Genomic DNA, 17821 nt, shown 5'->3' on the forward strand with positions numbered 1-17821 from the left:
GGTACAGTCTGCTCTGCGTATTTGTCTAGGATGACGTCAGGAAGGTGGGTCAAAGGTGAAACGAGTCAGTCCAGCCTGATAGCCCAGTCTTCACACCTGTATCCTGCGGCAGAAAGGTGAGTCAGCTAATTCATTGAGAGGAATTTTGGTATTTCTTTCCGTATTGCTGACAGTGATATGTTCCCATAGCGATCATATTGACCAGTACAAGTCCATGATCATAATGGACATATCAAATCGTTTCGGCCTGCTATCTAGGACCGTGCTTCCTCGGGTTCTACTTCGAGTACTGTGAAATCATCTCGAGGTTCTAGTGCTTCAGCAAAAAAAATATTGAAATCTCCCATTTTCGAAGTGGTTCTTAATTCAGTCGATATTTAAGCCACGGCGACCTTTAGGGTCCTTTTTAGTTCACACAAAACGCGAGGGTACCTGGTTTTAAGCCTGACCTTTGAACTGCACGCTCCATGCGGAATATTTGTGTGCAGCATTGATCACATTAAAAAACGGCGGGTCCAATTCAAATATTTCTCGCTTCGTGGCTGATCGAATCTGCAGAATACGTGACTGAAGTGAGCAACGGGGCACCGAATGGTGTCCTTCAAAAAAATTGTCCTTCAAAAGAAAAAAAAGAAACGCCTGTGACCATCTTTGAGGCTGACAAGTTATGTTTATATTGCCTGATTGTATGCAATTGTACTTATAATATATTTTGTGTATCTCCATGGTGAATGTTTTATTTATGAAATTAAGAGGAAAAAGATTTCAAGAAAAAAATTAGTATCATTTTCTTGACATTTGTATTGTAATGCAGCATAACAAAGGAAAAGTCATGCCGCTGGCTCACATCAAAACCAACCTGTCGCCGGACAAGATCAGCGATGAGTTCATGAAGGAGACGTCTAAGATGATCGCCGAGCTTCTGAACAAGGAGGAATGGGTAAACAGCGCAGACTTCTTTTTTTTGTTCTTTAGTCAAAGATTTCTTCTGCTCCTTGTTCTGCACTTAACTTGATGCGCAGAAGATCTAGATGTTATTTTCTGTCAGTGTGTGTAGTGTTTTTGTTGGTTTACTGGATTATCAACAACAAATGAAAAAGGAATGATTTTAACTTTGGGTAGGTAGGCTTTACTCTCATGATTTAAGAAATAATTTATTGGATCCTGGAAACCATTATATTCAGCCCGTGTCGGAAAGTGTTAATTTCAATAGTATATTACCTTGCGTTTGCCGTGAGCCTGTTTATCATTTCAGCTGGACAAAAGATGTTAGACAATATCAAAGCAGGATACTTTTAGATACTTTTAGATACTTGATGTCATGCACAGATGGTAATGAAATGGAGGAAGTTTGTAATTATGTCGCCGTGTGCTTTAAAAAGAGAGAAGAAGTCACTAGAGCCTAGATATACAGTAGGATACCTCTCAGATTTTATTCTGTGAAGTTTAATGAATAAATATAGATATTTAGTATAGTGCTTAGTACTGTATTAGACGTTAATGTCAACGTTATTCTTATTATTAATATTCTATTCTCTCAATTACCCCATGTATGGTCCCCTGTGGCTTCCTGTGCATTTATCCCTCTGGGGAACGAATATGTAATAAAGATTATTATCAATTTCAATGTTTTGGACCTGAACATTGGTGTGAAGGGAGTTGTCGACATGCTTGCAAATATATGTTTTGTTTGATCTTCACAAAGAGGGTGACAGTTCACGTTGACGCCGGGCAGAAAATGCTGCGGGCGGGCTCCTTTGATCCGTACATCCAGTTCGAAATCGCAGCAATCAAGTCCTTCGACGACGAGGCGGACAAGGAGAAGTACTCCAAGGCCTTCTTCGACTACCTGTCCGAGAAACTGCCTGTTAAGTACGACAGGTGAGTATTTGATACGTCACCTGCGAGTAGCAAAGGATTAAAATCTGCCAAAGTTTGTCTGCAACACTGTTTGGGTGATAGAAGTATCAAAGGCAAATGTAACAAGTTTAACTTTATAGAAATTCTAACTCTTTAGAAAGTTAATAAAACTGCATACTCGTGAATTATTAAACTACCACTTGCTAGTACTTCACAACCGTAGTAACAAATTGTAATATCGATACCATATTTATGAAACCTACAATCAAACGATGACTTCATGCCAGACAAAAGGTATATGACGAATTTAAAATCTACCGTATGACGTAATAACTATATATTACACTAGACACAAGCACAAACTTTTGGCATTATCAATCTTGACCCCTCGTTACTTCCATTGAATCTTTAAAACCTGACGTTCTCTCTTATTTCTGTGTTCCCAGGATCGTGGTGATTTTCCACCGTCTGGCGTCGGAGGATGTCGGGATCAAGGGAACCCTGAACTCCATTCTGGTGAAGAAATAGCGTTACCATGACAACAAATCTGTCTGATATCGCACTTATTTGTTTCGCTAGCTCATCTCTACATACGATTCGCCGTTCATTCCCATGAGCTGCCATACTGTAGAATGGCACTTGTTATTATCAACTACGGCACAGGCCTATTCATTGTCACGCCTTTGATCAACAGTTCAGAGTTGATTATGCTTTAGGGATGGCAGTTTGTTCGTAATGTGATAAACAAATGTAATATGTAATGCATTTATTGCACACCAACGGCTGTATAAAATACAACGTATGACAACTTCTACTTAACTGCTTGTACTTTGCTCACGTGCTTACAAAGCAGTGTGTTGTGTTTTTGTTTGGTTCGTGGGCGGTTAATCTTGCTCACACATGCGCAAAAATGAAGCTACAGACGCGACACGTGTCATAAAAGGAATAAAAAAGTTAAACACTGCTTGTTAATCGTTGAATGAAAATGTATGAACAACGAAATGAAGATAAATGACTTTACAAACGTTTTTAGATTGTACTAGATGATCAGGAGATGCGTATATAAGGTATGGATAGTTTACATTTATATCAAAAATCCTTTTCGGACTGGATCATATCAGGTGAAAATACAATATTTGATTTGAATTTTGTCGATAGTTTGTACTTGCAAGTATTGAAATTAAACAAAGTCACAGGAGAAAATATTGTTTTTCTGATCTATTAATCACATAATAACTTTACTGCACAACAATTGCGAAAGGTGCAAAGTATATATGACATCTACTGGTACATACCTATACAGATCCATAAGGCCATTCTACCATATACAGAAGAACTTAATCGCATGACAATTGTACATGGTATAGGGTATGGCAAGAATTCGTTAACATAACACAAAGTGGAAGTATAGAATAAGACTTAACATCATAATTACTAATACAATACAATAAGGGCTAGCATACGTTTTCGATATTGTGTTATAATCATTGATTTAATCAATAGTTTCAGTTTTTTCTAATGTGTAAGCCATCGTTTAGATATTTACCTATGTTCGCATTTGGGGATTGTTGTATCCATTTAGATATGTACTCAAAACGGTCTGTAGCATCGAGACTCTTAAAACTTGTACTTGTTTTGAGAAGTGTGAACAGCTTATGATGTTTGACATCATATCTAGAGCATTCCATGACAAAGTGAAATTCATCTTCAATTTTCATTGGACAAGATGGGCAAAACCTTTGGTCAGGGGCTACACTATAATATCTGCCCGTCTCTATTTTCAACTTATGACTGCTAATTCTTAACTGAGTTATCGCTTTACGAAGCAAGGATATATATAGTATGTATATGCTTTCATTGCTCATGTCTGACGATATTTTACCGCATTGCTAGATATCATCAACACCAATACTCCTGCGCATAGCTATCCCGCGGGTGGATGGCAACACCATGACTGTTAGTATCGAGTCTATACACGCTCGTTGATGTGCGAACATGTCTTGTAACTTTGGACATTGAAAATTAGGAAAATATGGTTAGTTACAGCAAATAGTTATATGATTATTGAAGTTACTCAATTGACTCTTTACTTACTCCACTGCTACTTTCTTTTGCGTATAAAAGTTCTAAGAAATCGGAATATGAATATTTTGATGTTCCGACTTTGAAATGATCCACATTTCAACCTTGGACCATGTAGAGTCACAGGATGATCGCGACTCTTAATCAAGACCTTAAATCACGTCCAGTTCAGGCGTTAGACTCGGCCAGATACACGAGCAGTCTCCTTTCTCCCGTGAAGCCCAGGCGGCCATGTTGGATGTACATGTTGTTCAACATCAGGACGTCACGACTCCTCATCTGGAACCCGACTGCGGACTGAAATGAACACACAGATCTTAAGACGTTTAAGCGATAAAGGTAAGACATCCAAGTGGAACATAACGTAAAACAAAATGAATTAAAAAAACTTGATAAGTTCTCTAAAGACTCAGGCGACCATTCATTATCTTTCATCCGATGAGTGACTGAGAAATAACTTTCTCACTCACTCACTCACTGATAACAGTGGATCTGAATAGTCTGACTTTTCAGATAATTAATGCAGTTGCTTCATTTATTTTGTATTGCTTACAACGTTTGTTTTGTGAATCCAGACTGTCTAGTTCAGTCTTTTCATACCAACTCATGAAAATTACGTTTTAGTATTTTTCCCTGTCAATACCAAAGTCGCTATACTATGGTCCCCAATCACTTCGGAAAAATGCAAATGAAAACACATAACAGTGAACTACACTTTTAGAGTTATGCCTTATCCCAAGGAAGTTAATAATAAGATTTTAAACGTCCTTGCTTATCCGGATCCTTTCACTAGCTTTGCAATTTTTAATCGGCAGCAATCTGTAAATTTATGTTATATAACAAGTCAAAAGAGCAACTTTAAAAGTATTGCCAAAGCAATGTACAACTTCGTGCAACTCCATTTTAATTTGGAATAATCTATTCTAATACATGTATGATGAAAAGGTAGAGAACAGGTAGAACTCCTGTAGAACCCATCTGACCCCACCTGCCACGTCACATCCCGTATGTGCTGTAGTACTTCCGGTTCGATTTCCGAGCCGTCGCCATATTGGCTGTTGAATGGACACCTGTGTGGTGGGAAAGGCTTAGTGGGGTCATAGTCCGGATGAGCCGTGATGAAGTCCGCGTTGTTTAAGTTGGCCTGGTTAAACCACAACCACTCTCCTACAGCAAACACAAACGTTTACCTGAGTTATCGTGGTAGAACCGTCATTGTACAGGGCTCGAAATTATTATTTTTTTGAAAGGTGCTCTGGTGTTAGCCTCCGTTGCAGACTCCTTTCGGCTGTTTTCATTTTCTAAGCTCCAATTTTACTATTACATTTTTTTCTTGTTGTTGGCCGGCCAGCAATAGTAATAATATAAAAACAATAACTTGAAAAAGAAAACAGCCGGGAGGAGTCTGCATCGGAGGCTAGACTGGTACCGGTGTACTCAACCAAAAAAAAATCAGATGCACAGAAAGAATTGAAATGGAGAATGCGCAACATATACACCATAGAATATCATTCAGTTTACAATGTTATTGCAGCAGCAATATTAGTACCTTTGTAACGCGTCATTGCGGGTAGATTGTACCACCAGGAGACCGACCCGTCGTCCCCCCATTGCCACGTCATGCCTCGTGACGTCAGGTACCTCTCCACGTCATCTCTACTGTCCGTACGGAAGGTCTGCGGTGAAAGGAGGTGTAAAGAGAAGAATATTTCTATGTGTGTTTGGTGAGAATGCAGAAGTCACTGATGGAAATGTGCATTTTTTTTATTCGCAGGACAAAGTACAGGTCTTTGCTCTTTTCTCCTGTTAATTCCGGGACTTTATTTCCATAATTATACATTGGGAAAGGACGTTTACGCGTTTGTTAAAGTTCGCGATTGAAATAATTCTGTACATCAGTATTAATACAATAGTCGCGGTGTCGTGAATTCGCGGTGGAGCGCTGACAGCGAAAACCGCGAAAATATAATCACTGCAAACATACCAAGATTTATAGTATGTACGAGTTCACTGTGTCAGGAAAAAGCTTCAGGGATATAGAAGGGCTGGGGTCTTTTCCAGTAGCGTGGAAGTGGTCGAAGGGTATTTGCAACAGCCAGAAGATCCAGAAAGATACTATATTATTAGGTAGCCTTGGCCCTTGAACTTAAACAGAAATTCATTCTATTATCATATTACGATGTGATATCATCAATGTGTGATCAAACAATTATCAATCATGTTTTTGTTGACAAAACTCACCTCTTTCCATGAGTTATACCCGTGAAAGAAGTCTCCCCTTTCCGGCATGTATCTGTAGTACCGGATTCCGAGTTTCCGGAACTTGCCGACGACAGCCGAGTCCAGTTTCCGTAAGACCTTGCGCACGTCCACCATGACGGTCTCTCCGCCCTGCCCCGGCCCGGCAGGCTGCTGGCAGTAGAAGATGATCTGCACGGAACAAACAGCGAAAGAATATTAACTATAAGTTATTGATTAAAGCACTCCGAGTCAATCCTATCTCTTTCTCCATTCGGCGGGCGGGCCTTCCTCTCTCTTTCTTTCTCTCTGTCTCTCACTCTAACTCTTTCTCTGTCATGCACGCATACATTTGTACACACAAACACACACACACACACACAAACACACACACACGTGCATGCACACACACACACACGAACGCTCACACTAATACGCACACGCACGCACACACACACACACACACACACACACACACACACACATATATACACGCATATACACACATACGCCTATCTTTCTATCAGAGCTTTGTATATACGGCACAGGTTGCTCTGAATATTTCAGATACCTTTTCCGGGTAGTAGTTAGTGTAGGACATCTCGTTGTGTGGTTCCAAGGACATGGCGTGATGTTCGGAACTCGCGGTGTCCACATTGTCCTCGACGTTGTCTCTCTTGGCGGCCCCCCCTTCGTACGACATCGGTTTGAGGGACAGGTTGTTCACAAACCTAAAAGAAAGTGAACTATTGAGACTTGTTCGTGCGTCCTGTTCAACTGCCGTACATTAGTTATGAATATTATAACGTTACCTGCGTCGATCACTTGCCAGTCACCGTACGATGAACGCGACTAGCACATGGAAGATAGACACCTAGACAGCCCTACTCAAAAATACCTCCTTTTGATATGATTTCATGACCTGAAATGTCTCCAAGCTGCCAGCCAACCTTGAAAAAAGACTAATTTTACCAACTATTTCCTGTCATGACCACCACTGTCATTTTGTGTAACTTGCTTGAAAGGTGTGTACAAAAACTTTACTGGGAGTAAGTAAACAAACAGTTAAGTACAAAGGCCAGATCTGTAGTGAACTAGGTCACAATGCAATTACTACACATTTGCAACGTTACTATTAATACCTACAACGTCTTTCACCCAAACGTTTTTTTTTGCCCACCACCCCCCACCCCCGGACGAACAACATTTAGTCACTGTACTAAAATCAACAGTAGCTAATTGAACTATTGGCACAAAACTTTGTCTTGAATTAATCTTCTTTTAAAGACTACTTCAAGACATCCTAAACTGTCTTAACCTCATTAACATACCTATTCAGAGTTTTGGTATAAAACCTGGTGTTATCAGTCCAATCGTTAGTCACTGACGAAAGACAGTGGATACTGTCTGAAACGTCTGACTGTTTCAAAACTTTATCCAGTTGCTTGAGTTATTATTTTTGGCGTTAGTTGGTGTTACCTTGAAAACTCTGAGGCAGTACGCAGCGGCAAATCCCGAAACAGCACGGCACCGACGCCAGCCTCGTCCACAAATTCTCGTGCCACCCCTCGGGCCGCGACCGCCCAGTCCTCGGGCGAGAAATCCCCGCGCCCCGCAGGCACGTACACGGGTGGGTACCCCTCCCTCGGCGGCTGTAGGAACTCCGGTACGCTGAGGCTGTCCGAGCCGACCAGGTACCGTCTCCCCCGGAGTCTGACCGGCGGCAGGCCGCTCCAGTCCGCCGTGGCTTCCTGCAGAGTCGGTGTCGCCGTGTTGACGCGGGCTTTAGATGCGAAAGAACGCCCGAAACATGCAGGATAGAAGCGTTTCAGGTGGTGAATCGAAGATTTGATCATTTCGGTTGTTGCAGAACGGTTAATTTTTCAGCGTTTTGCAGCAGCACCACGACAGCAGGCCGATTGTCCTAAGGTCAGGCATACTATAGGTCAGGGGTCAGGCCCCTTAGTTGTCCGACAACTGAACGGCTATTCCGGCCATGCGCCGAATCTGCATACGTGCTGATCTTGTTTTCTATCCCCGTATCTCCCCATTGGGACCCACTCTTCATCTTTTTCTGATAGCGTCTACTCAGGACGTGTAACAGCCACTCTAAACAGCAACCAATATTGTCAACGGCGGCGGCTTTGGGTGGCTTTATGGTTACGGTTACAGCCACTGAGAGGTTCTGGTTATAAATGATTGACAGCCCCCCTAGGCTAAGAGATGTACTTCATCCCGCTTCCACTAGGAGCGCCCCTCGGATATGACGTTTAGGTCCCGTGTTTGAGAAGAGACACACCAATATGTTTAAGACCCCACCACAAGGTATCGAATAGTGTAGCGGTCCTTCCATGGTGTGTGTGGTTCAGATCCTTAAATTCTTATGGCCGCGTCATTGAGGTCACCTGTCGAATGACAGCCGCTCCAGTCCTTTGGGATTAAGCCCCTCCTATAGACCGTTCCTGACTGTTCACAACCGTCAGCTCGACCAATGATACCATGTATCATCGGTTCGACCATTGAGAGAGTAGCTACATGTGCGTCAACTTTTGGCATTCTTATGGTTTTATCTACTGAGTGGAGTTTCACCCTATTCGTTAAAAAATACTAGCTATATAGAGCAAATTAAGATAAAAAACGGTTTTTGTGAATGTAATTGATCAAAACTCAAAACATAGCATATAAAGGTTAAAGCTGAACTGAATTAGTGCGACTTATACAAACAGTCTATCTTGGGATGTAAAAGTTGTAGTAAAGCATACATCAATGATAGAGTTGCACATGCTGCATGAAGCCCAATTCAATTCAATTCAATCCACTCTTCAATCGCCGAGTATAACGTTTGGCAATTTGCAGCTGACAACTTGCGCATGGGTACCCTGCATCAATTCAGCGCTAGAAAGGCTGCCATTGCGGGTAATTTCTGACCAATGAAAAAAAACATTCTTCAGAATAACAAGTGGATCGTGCAGAGGAAACCATACTCCTCTCTTTTACATAATGAAAATGTTACTGTTGCAAGACATTGGAAAAGAGTTGCTTTGATTTTCGAACTTAAAAGTAATCCCAACTCAGTAATCCACATTTAACTATTGGACCATCTAGAGGCACAAGAGATTCAAGACTCTTGATCTTAATCTTAATCTCTTGGACCCTTTAGAGTCACAAGAGGACCGTGAAAAACATGGAATAGAGTTGTTTTGATTTGAGAACTTTACAATGATCCGCATTTAACTCTTGGACCATCAAGAGTCGCAAGAAATTCGAAACTCTTGATCTTGATCTTAATCTCTTTAATCTAAGACTTTTCAGAGTCACAAGAGGATCGTGAAATTGGAATAGGTTTTTATTTTATTTTCGAACTTTACAATGTCAATGATCCACATTTCAACCTTGAACCAATTCTAATCAGACGGCAAATGAGACTCTTAATCTAGATCTTGTATCACGTCCAGTTCAGGCGTTTGACTCGGCCAGATACACGAGCAGTTTCCTTTCTCCCGTGAAGCCCAGGCGGCCATGTTGGATGTACATGTTGTTCAGCACCAGGACGTCACGACTCCTCATCTGGAACCCGACTGCGGACTGCAAAAAAGCATAGTACGGATCTTTAATGACATATGCCTAGACAATATTATAACTTACTGGGTCATCAAAATTTTGTGTAATACAGTTTGAATTCGATGAAAGGATAGAGTTAAGGTCACTCTCCTGTAGAACCCATCTGACCCCACCTGCCACGTCACATCCCGTATGTGCTGTAGTACTTCCGGTTCGATTTCCGAGCCGTCGCCATATTGGCTGTTGAATGGACACCTGTGTGGTGGAACAGGTCTTGTGCTGTCGTATTCGGGATGCGTCGGGAAGAAGTCCGCGTTCAAGTGGTACTGATTAAACCATAACCACTCTCCTACAGCAAACACAAACGTTAGGACATCGACAATGTTGCCGAGAATGCTGATCAGAATGATTCCATACTTCTGACACCCGAGAATTCTAAAAATACATTCAGTTTGACTTCAGCTTTTATTTGTTGAAACAATGTTCTTTACCCATCTTATATTTTGAGTGTCACTTAATTGTGAGCGGGACGATAAAAAGAATCAGAAAGAGCTGATTCTTAATATTACAATTGTCTTTTAACAAGATTACTCAATGCCAGGCCAAGAAACTGCTTCTTGACACTAACTAAGTTGGTGGCCGGATGTGACTCTGCTAGGAGATGGTGGCGAGCTTTGGTTTTGAATTCTTGTGGGTTTGATTCGAGAGAGAAACAGCCTTGTCAGGAAGAAAGTTCCATAATTAAATGGTCGACGTCCAATGGAGGTCCCGTGTTTGAGGAGTGTCACACCTTGAGCACGTAAAAGAACCTACCACATCTTTCGAAAAAGAGTAGGGCCATGCCCCGATGTGAGTGAATAAAAACATTCCGGTCTAAATGGGGTAGGGAATTTCCCGAGCAGCCTTCGTAACCCCTGCTCCTCCTAATGGGTCATGATCAGTGAAGTCATACTTGTCTCGAGCATTCCACCAGGGTACATAATTCCACCATTTCGAAAAGATACGTCCAAACAGATCTCCGACCCACCGTCCCCCAGTATGATGCACTCCTGTATATCTTAACTGTGCATACCGGGCGGGTGCTGCAATAGAGATCTCTAAAACACGCTGTTTTTCAAAGTGACGTATTCATGACTAGCATGGTGGGTTAATGGCAATAGAGGTTACATTGTAAAGGATATCACTGAGTTTACAATGACATTGCTTACCTATATATAAAGTCATGGCGGGTAGATTGTACCACCAGGAGACCGACCCGTCCTCCCCCCATTGCCACGTCATGCCTCGTGACGTCAGGTACCTCTCCACGTCATCTCTACTGTCCGTGCGGAAGGTCTGTGGTCGGAGGCGGTAATAAAAGAATGTAGGCTTCAGCTATATATTAACCTACTTTGCTACAGTAGGTATCTGTTTCTACATAGCCGGCAACCGTTTTCTTAAGCTATTTAGTGCGGATGCTTCTAAAGTTCTTGAAGATAGCGAGTTCCATTCTACTATAATGGTTCTTGGAAAATGCGATTTTTTGAACACATCCATATGACTTAAAGGCACGACTTTTCTGAGCTGGTATTGAAAACTTATCAGTCAGTTAAATGAGTGCATTTTATGGGATCAAACTCACGTCTTTCCATGAGTTATACCCGTGAAAGAAGTCTCCCCTTTCCGGCATGTATCTGCAGTACCGGATTCCGAGTTTCCGGAACTTGCCGACGACAGCCGAGTCCAGTTTCCGTAAGGTCTCGCGCACGTCCACCATGACGGTCTCCCCGCCCTGCCCCGGCCCCGCAGGCTGCTGGCAGTAGAAGATGATCTGTGGAAGAAACGCACTCAATCACATTAGTACTGTCTCTCTCTCTCGAACATACATACCCCCCGAGCACATAGGCACATACCAACACAAAAGCACTCAGACACACAACCACACACACACACACACACACACACACACACACACACACACACACATATACACACAGTCACGCACACACACACACACACACACACACACACACACACACACACACAGACAGACGTACACACACACATGTTATGCGAACATTGTATTTTAATATATATTTTAATATATATGCTTATTTTGATTATTGTTATCAATTGTGATTAGGATGCAATATCGTGTGTCTATTTTACAATTCTTAATGTGCAATCTTGATGGCCTAGTTGATGTGTAAAAATGTGTATATTCAAATATAACTTGGGTAGTTTAATGAGGCTGTACTCCGGCACCTGATAGATGAACAACTCCTCCCAGGCCGCTTTACTCCAACAGAGGAGTGTCACTCAGTACCCGATCAAGATCAAGTTTCTTGAATGAAATACCTTTTCCGGGTAGTAGTTGGTGTAGGCCATCTCGTTGTGCGGTTCTAAGTTTATGCCGGGATGTTCGTTACTCGCGGTGTCCACATTGTTCTCGACGTTGCCTCTGCTAGTGACTCCCCCTTCATAGCCCATGGGCTTCAGGGACAGGTTGTTGGCAAACCTTAAAAGAAAAGAGTAAAATGTTTTACGGTCCTTTGTGCTGTTCAATCAATTATTCTCTCTCTCTCTCTCTCTCTCTCCCTCTCTCTCTCTCTCTCTCTCTCTCTCTCTCTCTCTCTCTCTCTCTCTCTCTCACACTCCCCCTCTCTCTCTCTTACGCGCGCTCTCTCTCTCTCTCTCTCTCTCTCTCTCTCTCTCTCTCTCTCTCTCTCTCTCTCTCTCTCTCTCTCTCTCTCTCTCTCTCTCTCTCTCTCTCTCTCTCTCTCTCTCTCTCTCTCTCTTTCTCTTTCTCTGACCACCAACATGGCGAACACTGAGTACCACACGGAAATAAGCTCTTTCGTAGATTCGAGTACGCATGTGCAGTGTCAACTCATAGGTGAGGGCCCTTAAATGGCTTGTAAACAGTTCTCGTTCGACCATTGTCCTGTTTTGCATAACAATGCCCAGATGTGCTTTGTTTACGTCTCAGAGGCCTAAATGATCACCTTTGAATCTAAGAAAGAGGTAATATCCCTGAGTTAGATGATTGACAAACCTGCAAATCAAGCAATATGTACAACATCGTTACCGAAGTGTATCTTGAACATGTTTACCTTGAAAAGTCTGAGGCAGTACGCAGCGGCATATCCCGAAACAGCACGGCACCGACGCCGGCCTCGTCCACAAACTTTCGCGACACCCCTCGGGCCGCGACCGCCCAGTTCTCGGGCGAAAACTCACGGCCACCCGCCGGGACGTACACGGGCGGGAACCCCTCCCTCGGCGGCTGTAGGAACTCCGGTACTCCGAGGCTGTCCGAGCCGACCAGGTACCGTCTCCCCCGGAGTCTGACCGGCGGCAGGCCGCTCCAGTCCGCCGTGGCTTCCACCAGTGTCGCTGTGGCCGTGCCGACGCGAGCTTTAGATGCGAATGAACGCCCGAAGCATGCGGGATAGACGCGTTTCAGGTGGTGAATCGAATATTTGATCATTTTGGTTGTTGTAAAAATGTTACTTTTTTCAGTGTTCTGGATACAGCAGCACTATGACAGCAGGCTGATTATCTTTAGACGTACCAGAGGTCAGGGGTCAGCGGTTAGTTGTCCGACCAGTTACGTGAGAGCGGTGACCTGTTTTGGGTCATGCCGCTGAATATGCATACAGAGCTTGTTTTCTATCCCGTATATCCCCATTGGGACCCATGCTTGATTTATTTCTGATAATGTCTACAAAGAAAGTGTAACAGCCACGGATGTAGTACTCTAAACAGCGAGCAACATTTTCAACAGTGGCATTGGGTGGCTCTATGCATATAGTTACGGTTGCAGTCACTGAGAGGTTCTAGATATAAATTATTGAGATTCACTTTTTTATACATACTACATTCCGCTTTTACTAAGAACGTCCCTCGGGTAGGACTTTGAATGTAGAAGAGCCACGCCAGTATGTCAAAGACCCCACCACACATGTCGAATAGACATAGCAATCCTTCCACGATGTGCGTGGCAAACCCTTACAGTGCAGTGGCCGAGCCGGGGACAATCGTTTGTTTGTTTGAACCTTTGTTTATTCATGATAAGCTCAAATCGGCACGCAGGCCGCTTTTCATTGAGGTCATGAGGGAAGAGGTAAGGGTCAGATACAATATAACAGAGATACACAGTCATTTGAGTCCTAATAACTCTATCGACATATGTCATTACATATTCATGGTACAACAATATACAATTTCTACAACATACAACATAAAGTAGGGCGAAATCGTCTTACTGAGGTCACCTGTCGAATGAAAGTCACTCCAGACCCTTGGAATTCAGCCACCTCCCATAGATAAACCGTTCCTGACTGTCCATCACAATCATCAGTTCAACTAATGATATCATGGCAATCATCGGTTCGACCATTGAGAGAGTGGCTACATGTCCGTCAACTATTTGCCTTTTTTGCGACGACTCAGGGGCGAGCCTAATGTGCGCACTAAAAGCGTACGTAATCAATAATAATTTCAATACTTGCAAGTACAATATATCGACAAATTCAAATTCAGTATAATAGTATTTTCACTTGACATAATCTAGACCTGTTAAGATTTTACCATAAATGTAAACAACCCATACCTTATATACGCATCTCCTGATCCTCTAGCTACAATCTAAAATCGCTTGTAAAGTCATCCTCATTTCTTTGATCATATATCTTTATTTAACGGTTTATAAGCAGTGTTTAGTGTTTTGACACGTAAAACTTGAACTTTGGCGTCTGTAGCTTCATTTTCGCTCATGCGTTAGCGAGCTTAAAGCCATAGACAAGACCAGAATAGTGTTTTCTGGTTCGACTGATAATATTTTTCTAATTCCAAGAACGTAATTGTATTGGCAACTGGACCTTGAACCTGGACTAGGCAGCAGTTGTATTATATAGCATCAATATTCTGATAACCCCCCGAGTACCCTTCAGATAAATTACAGCCAGGTGTAACATGTTATATCGTGAACAACCATTGGACAACTTCAACTTGGCGGCTCTTGAGGAACCTTGTGTTGAGCTTGAAAATTGCATTTGCAATGTATTTCTTGATACTTGTTCGTCAATTTATAGCCTTAGTAACTGTATTTTCCACTAGCTTTGGGTCAAAAATGGACTTTGACCTTTGTGAATTGAAACTCATGCTTAAGACTTTAAAAAATGGTCCTCACAAAAATTGGCGGCTTTTAGGAAATCTAGGTCCGATATTGAAAATAATGTTTGTAGCGTTTGTGTGAATAGTTGTTAATCAATTCTCACCCTTAGCAGCTTAGTTATTCTATTGCCTGGACCAAAAAATTGATCTGGAACTTCAGCAAATTATCGCATAGGAACCAATAGTTAAGGGATGATTCCCATCATGCATCACATCCAACGGGTCTTCATGAAGCGGCACCGCTCAATTCCTGGTTTATAAATGGTTCATTTATTTATTCATCTGTGAATGATTTGTACAGATTTTGTTGATTTTGTATTCATAAAGATCTGGTCTGTTAGAAAATAACACTCTCCTCTGGTCTTGTCTATCCCCTTAAGTATAATCGCCCATCAACAGCACAACACACCAGCTTTGTAGGCAAGTCAGTGACAATAACAATTCATACATTGAAATTGCCATATGTTTTATTTCATTCAATTGTCGAGCGATAAAGTTGTTACGTATTATACATTGTACACTAGGCTACCTGTCACCCGTAGGACACCCTGATCTAACTGAAGCGTTGATGAATAGTGTGTCTGGGCAGCAGTTTACGATAACGAGTGCCATTCTACAGTATGGAAGCTCAAGGGAATGAATAGCGAATTATATAAAAGAGATATACAGTAGATTCCGCATATCTGTATAGCCCATTTGTCAGCGCAAATTATACGACTCCCCGAACTATACGACTGTCCGAACTAGCGATATTGACGTCCCGAAGGAGGGGAGGGGGGGGGGCGAATTGGATTTTGGGCGAGACACACAATTACGCTAACGATATCGCAACTTTATTTTGCAAAATTTTAATCAAAGTACAATCCGACCTTTTCGTCGATCTTAACGTCACCATATTGGATTAAATACGCGATCCATTTTGTTCAGATAAGCCCGAACTGCGTGGGAAACTCCTGCCAAATAAAAAACTCCCGCCGCATGTTGATCACGTGAAATCTTACAGTCAACCAATCAGAGCACAGGTTTTTATGACGTAAACCAATCAGCGCGTAGAAAAATGCATATCAATGAGTAAACAAAGATGGCCGCCCAGCGTCACCAGACCTTCGTCGCTTTATTTTTGTCTGAAATCGCGACGTAAAATACGATTCATCTACGCTACATAAGCAGGATTTTCACGGGGAAAGAATCTGAGGAATAGTGAGTGCCATTCTACAGTATGGAAGCTCAAGGGAATGAATAGCGAATTATATAAAAGAGATATACACATGTAATAGCAAAGAAATGCGACGTCGGCCTCGTAGTTTCTTCTCTCTTTTTGAAACATTTAGAAACATGACTACTTACTTTGTCTATTATATGTTCGTTCTTACATGAAATCAGGTATATGAAAGTGTCCTGCATTGACATTTTTGTACATTTCTTGTCTAAGTCTATTGTCCTAAACAGCGATTGGCGCTCATCTTCATATAGGAACAATCAAGTAGAAAGTGGAGGGGTACGGTTATGCCTGTCAGATTCTATATGTAGGGAGTGGTCACTGATGCGAAGTTTACAGAGATGGGCTAGCAAACAAATGCGATGTCGGCCATGTCAGCTCGACACTAGTTCTTCCGCAGGATGGAGCTCAGGGTTCCCTTGATCCCGACATCCTCTGGCGCCACACGGTGGAAAATCACCACGATCCTGGAAACACAGAGAATAGGAGAGAACGTCATGTTTCTAACATATCGAGGAATAGCAAGTAAACACTTGCTTTCTTTTATCAGGAAATTTAGATTTTCAAAATGATCCTGTCAGAAGTAGAAAAATATCCGCTGCTGACAGGAAAAATCCTGTCAGCAGTGAAAAAATCTGCACTGCTGGCAGGATGATCCTGTCAGCTGTAGACAAATCTGCACTGCTGACAGGACGATCCTGTCAGCAGTAGAAAGTATTGTACTGCTGGCAGGATCATCCTGACAGTAGCCACAACCTTCTAAAGATGCAATGCAAGTAACGAGCGAGAGGTCTAGGTTGATGATACCATAACTTATGTGCTTATGATGTTATAATTCAAAAATATACACTTACTTCGTTGTTATATCACGATATTTATCTCCATGAAAAATGGAGATATTGTTTTGGGTGTGTCTGTCTGTGTGTGTGTATGTATGTGTGTATGTTTGTGTTTCCGCACCACTCCCGTCAGCATAACTCAAGAACCTCTTGATGGATTACAATGATATTTGGGATGTGGGCGGGTGTTGTGAAGCCGAAATTTAAGGTCGATTTTGGGCCCCCTGGTATGTGACCTTGGTACTGCAGCAGAACTGCAATTTTTGTATCTTTTGACCTGGACGTGCTGTGGTCTTGATTTTTGGGTGGCAGATAGCTTGTAATGTAATAAAGAAGTGGTGTAGGTTTGGGCCCCCTAGCAGCTTCCTCTGAAACTGCAAGGGCGTTTTTGTGAAAATCTTCTAAGGAGAATAACTGAACAGAGGAACAACGGATTTCCATGATATTCAGTATGCAGGTAGCTTAGATAGAGATATACACTATGAAGTGCAAATTATGCTAATTGGGACTTAATTTGCATAGCTAATGAGGAAAATCTATATTTGCAGTGTTTTCCATTATCAGACTCAAATACATGTAGCGTATGAAGTTTATGGAAAGTGGGTCATCAACAGATACCAATTATGCAAATAAATTCCTAATTTGCATAATCAATGCAAAACACCATATCTCATCTAATTGGAAAATTATAGGACTGTCAATATGATACTTAGTAAACAGGTAGCTTAGACAGAGATATACATAATGAAGTGCAAATTATGCTAATTGTGACTTAATTTGCATAGCTAATGAGGAAAATCCATATTTACAGTGTTTTCCATTATCAGACTCAAATACATGTAACATATGTAGTTCATGGAAAGTG

The 17821-nt window shown here is 42.0% G+C and overlaps 5 protein-coding genes across 5 annotated transcripts in view; 1 reads left to right on the top strand and 4 right to left on the bottom strand.

Annotated features, from left to right (window-relative positions):
- Positions 1 to 3063, top strand: LOC136423258 (macrophage migration inhibitory factor homolog). The gene is made up of 4 exons (XM_066411371.1): positions 1 to 116; positions 815 to 940; positions 1706 to 1881; positions 2307 to 3063. The coding sequence occupies exons 2-4, from the start codon at positions 833 to 835 to the stop codon at positions 2386 to 2388; spliced, it is 366 nt and encodes a 121-aa protein (XP_066267468.1). The 5' UTR covers positions 1 to 116; positions 815 to 832; the 3' UTR covers positions 2389 to 3063.
- Positions 2612 to 8120, bottom strand: LOC136423229 (dapdiamide synthesis protein DdaC-like). The gene is made up of 6 exons (XM_066411335.1): positions 7660 to 8120; positions 6752 to 6911; positions 6184 to 6372; positions 5492 to 5618; positions 4931 to 5109; positions 2612 to 4239 (listed from the first exon to the last, which is right to left on the bottom strand). Exons 1-6 carry the CDS (start codon positions 8034 to 8036, stop codon positions 4111 to 4113), a joined length of 1161 nt encoding a protein of 386 aa, XP_066267432.1. The 5' UTR covers positions 8037 to 8120; the 3' UTR covers positions 2612 to 4110.
- The window catches only part of LOC136423239 (dapdiamide synthesis protein DdaC-like), a 26032-nt gene continuing 10822 nt past the window's right edge, over positions 2612 to 17821 (bottom strand). The window contains exon 8 of the mRNA XM_066411347.1: positions 2612 to 4093. The gene's annotated coding sequence lies outside the window, so the exon portion shown is untranslated. The remainder of the gene's footprint in view (positions 4094 to 17821) is intronic.
- On the bottom strand, positions 8869 to 13293 carry LOC136423247 (dapdiamide synthesis protein DdaC-like). Its single transcript, XM_066411359.1, has 6 exons — positions 12834 to 13293; positions 12079 to 12238; positions 11363 to 11551; positions 10950 to 11076; positions 9915 to 10090; positions 8869 to 9765 (listed from the first exon to the last, which is right to left on the bottom strand). Exons 1-6 carry the CDS (start codon positions 13208 to 13210, stop codon positions 9637 to 9639), a joined length of 1158 nt encoding a protein of 385 aa, XP_066267456.1. The 5' UTR covers positions 13211 to 13293; the 3' UTR covers positions 8869 to 9636.
- The window catches only part of LOC136423261 (D-dopachrome decarboxylase-like), a 4653-nt gene continuing 3008 nt past the window's right edge, over positions 16177 to 17821 (bottom strand). The window contains exon 4 of the mRNA XM_066411385.1: positions 16177 to 16584. Coding sequence (XP_066267482.1) covers positions 16503 to 16584 — 82 coding nt within the window. The 3' untranslated portion in view covers positions 16177 to 16502. The remainder of the gene's footprint in view (positions 16585 to 17821) is intronic.

The sequence above is a fragment of the Branchiostoma lanceolatum genome, chromosome 1 (assembly GCF_035083965.1).
Source record: "Branchiostoma lanceolatum isolate klBraLanc5 chromosome 1, klBraLanc5.hap2, whole genome shotgun sequence".
NCBI classification, from domain to species: Eukaryota; Metazoa; Chordata; class Leptocardii; order Amphioxiformes; family Branchiostomatidae; genus Branchiostoma; species Branchiostoma lanceolatum.

Coding starts and splice junctions, on each gene's coding strand:
- LOC136423258 (XM_066411371.1), top strand. CDS start 833: ATGCCGCTGGCTCACATCAAAACCAACCTGTCGCCGGACAAGATCAGC. Junction 941..1,705: donor TTCTGAACAAGGAGGAATGG/GTAAACAGCGCA, acceptor ATCTTCACAAAG/AGGGTGACAGTTCACGTTGA. Junction 1,882..2,306: donor CTGCCTGTTAAGTACGACAG/GTGAGTATTTGA, acceptor CTGTGTTCCCAG/GATCGTGGTGATTTTCCACC.
- LOC136423229 (XM_066411335.1), bottom strand. CDS start 8,036: ATGATCAAATCTTCGATTCACCACCTGAAACGCTTCTATCCTGCATGT. Junction 6,912..7,659: donor ACTGCCTCAGAGTTTTCAAG/GTAACACCAACT, acceptor ACTTTCTTTTAG/GTTTGTGAACAACCTGTCCC. Junction 6,373..6,751: donor CTAACTACTACCCGGAAAAG/GTATCTGAAATA, acceptor TGTTCCGTGCAG/ATCATCTTCTACTGCCAGCA.
- LOC136423247 (XM_066411359.1), bottom strand. CDS start 13,210: ATGATCAAATATTCGATTCACCACCTGAAACGCGTCTATCCCGCATGC. Junction 11,077..11,362: donor GGTATAACTCATGGAAAGAC/GTGAGTTTGATC, acceptor CTCCGACCACAG/ACCTTCCGCACGGACAGTAG. Junction 9,766..9,914: donor TACGGGATGTGACGTGGCAG/GTGGGGTCAGAT, acceptor GCTTTTTTGCAG/TCCGCAGTCGGGTTCCAGAT.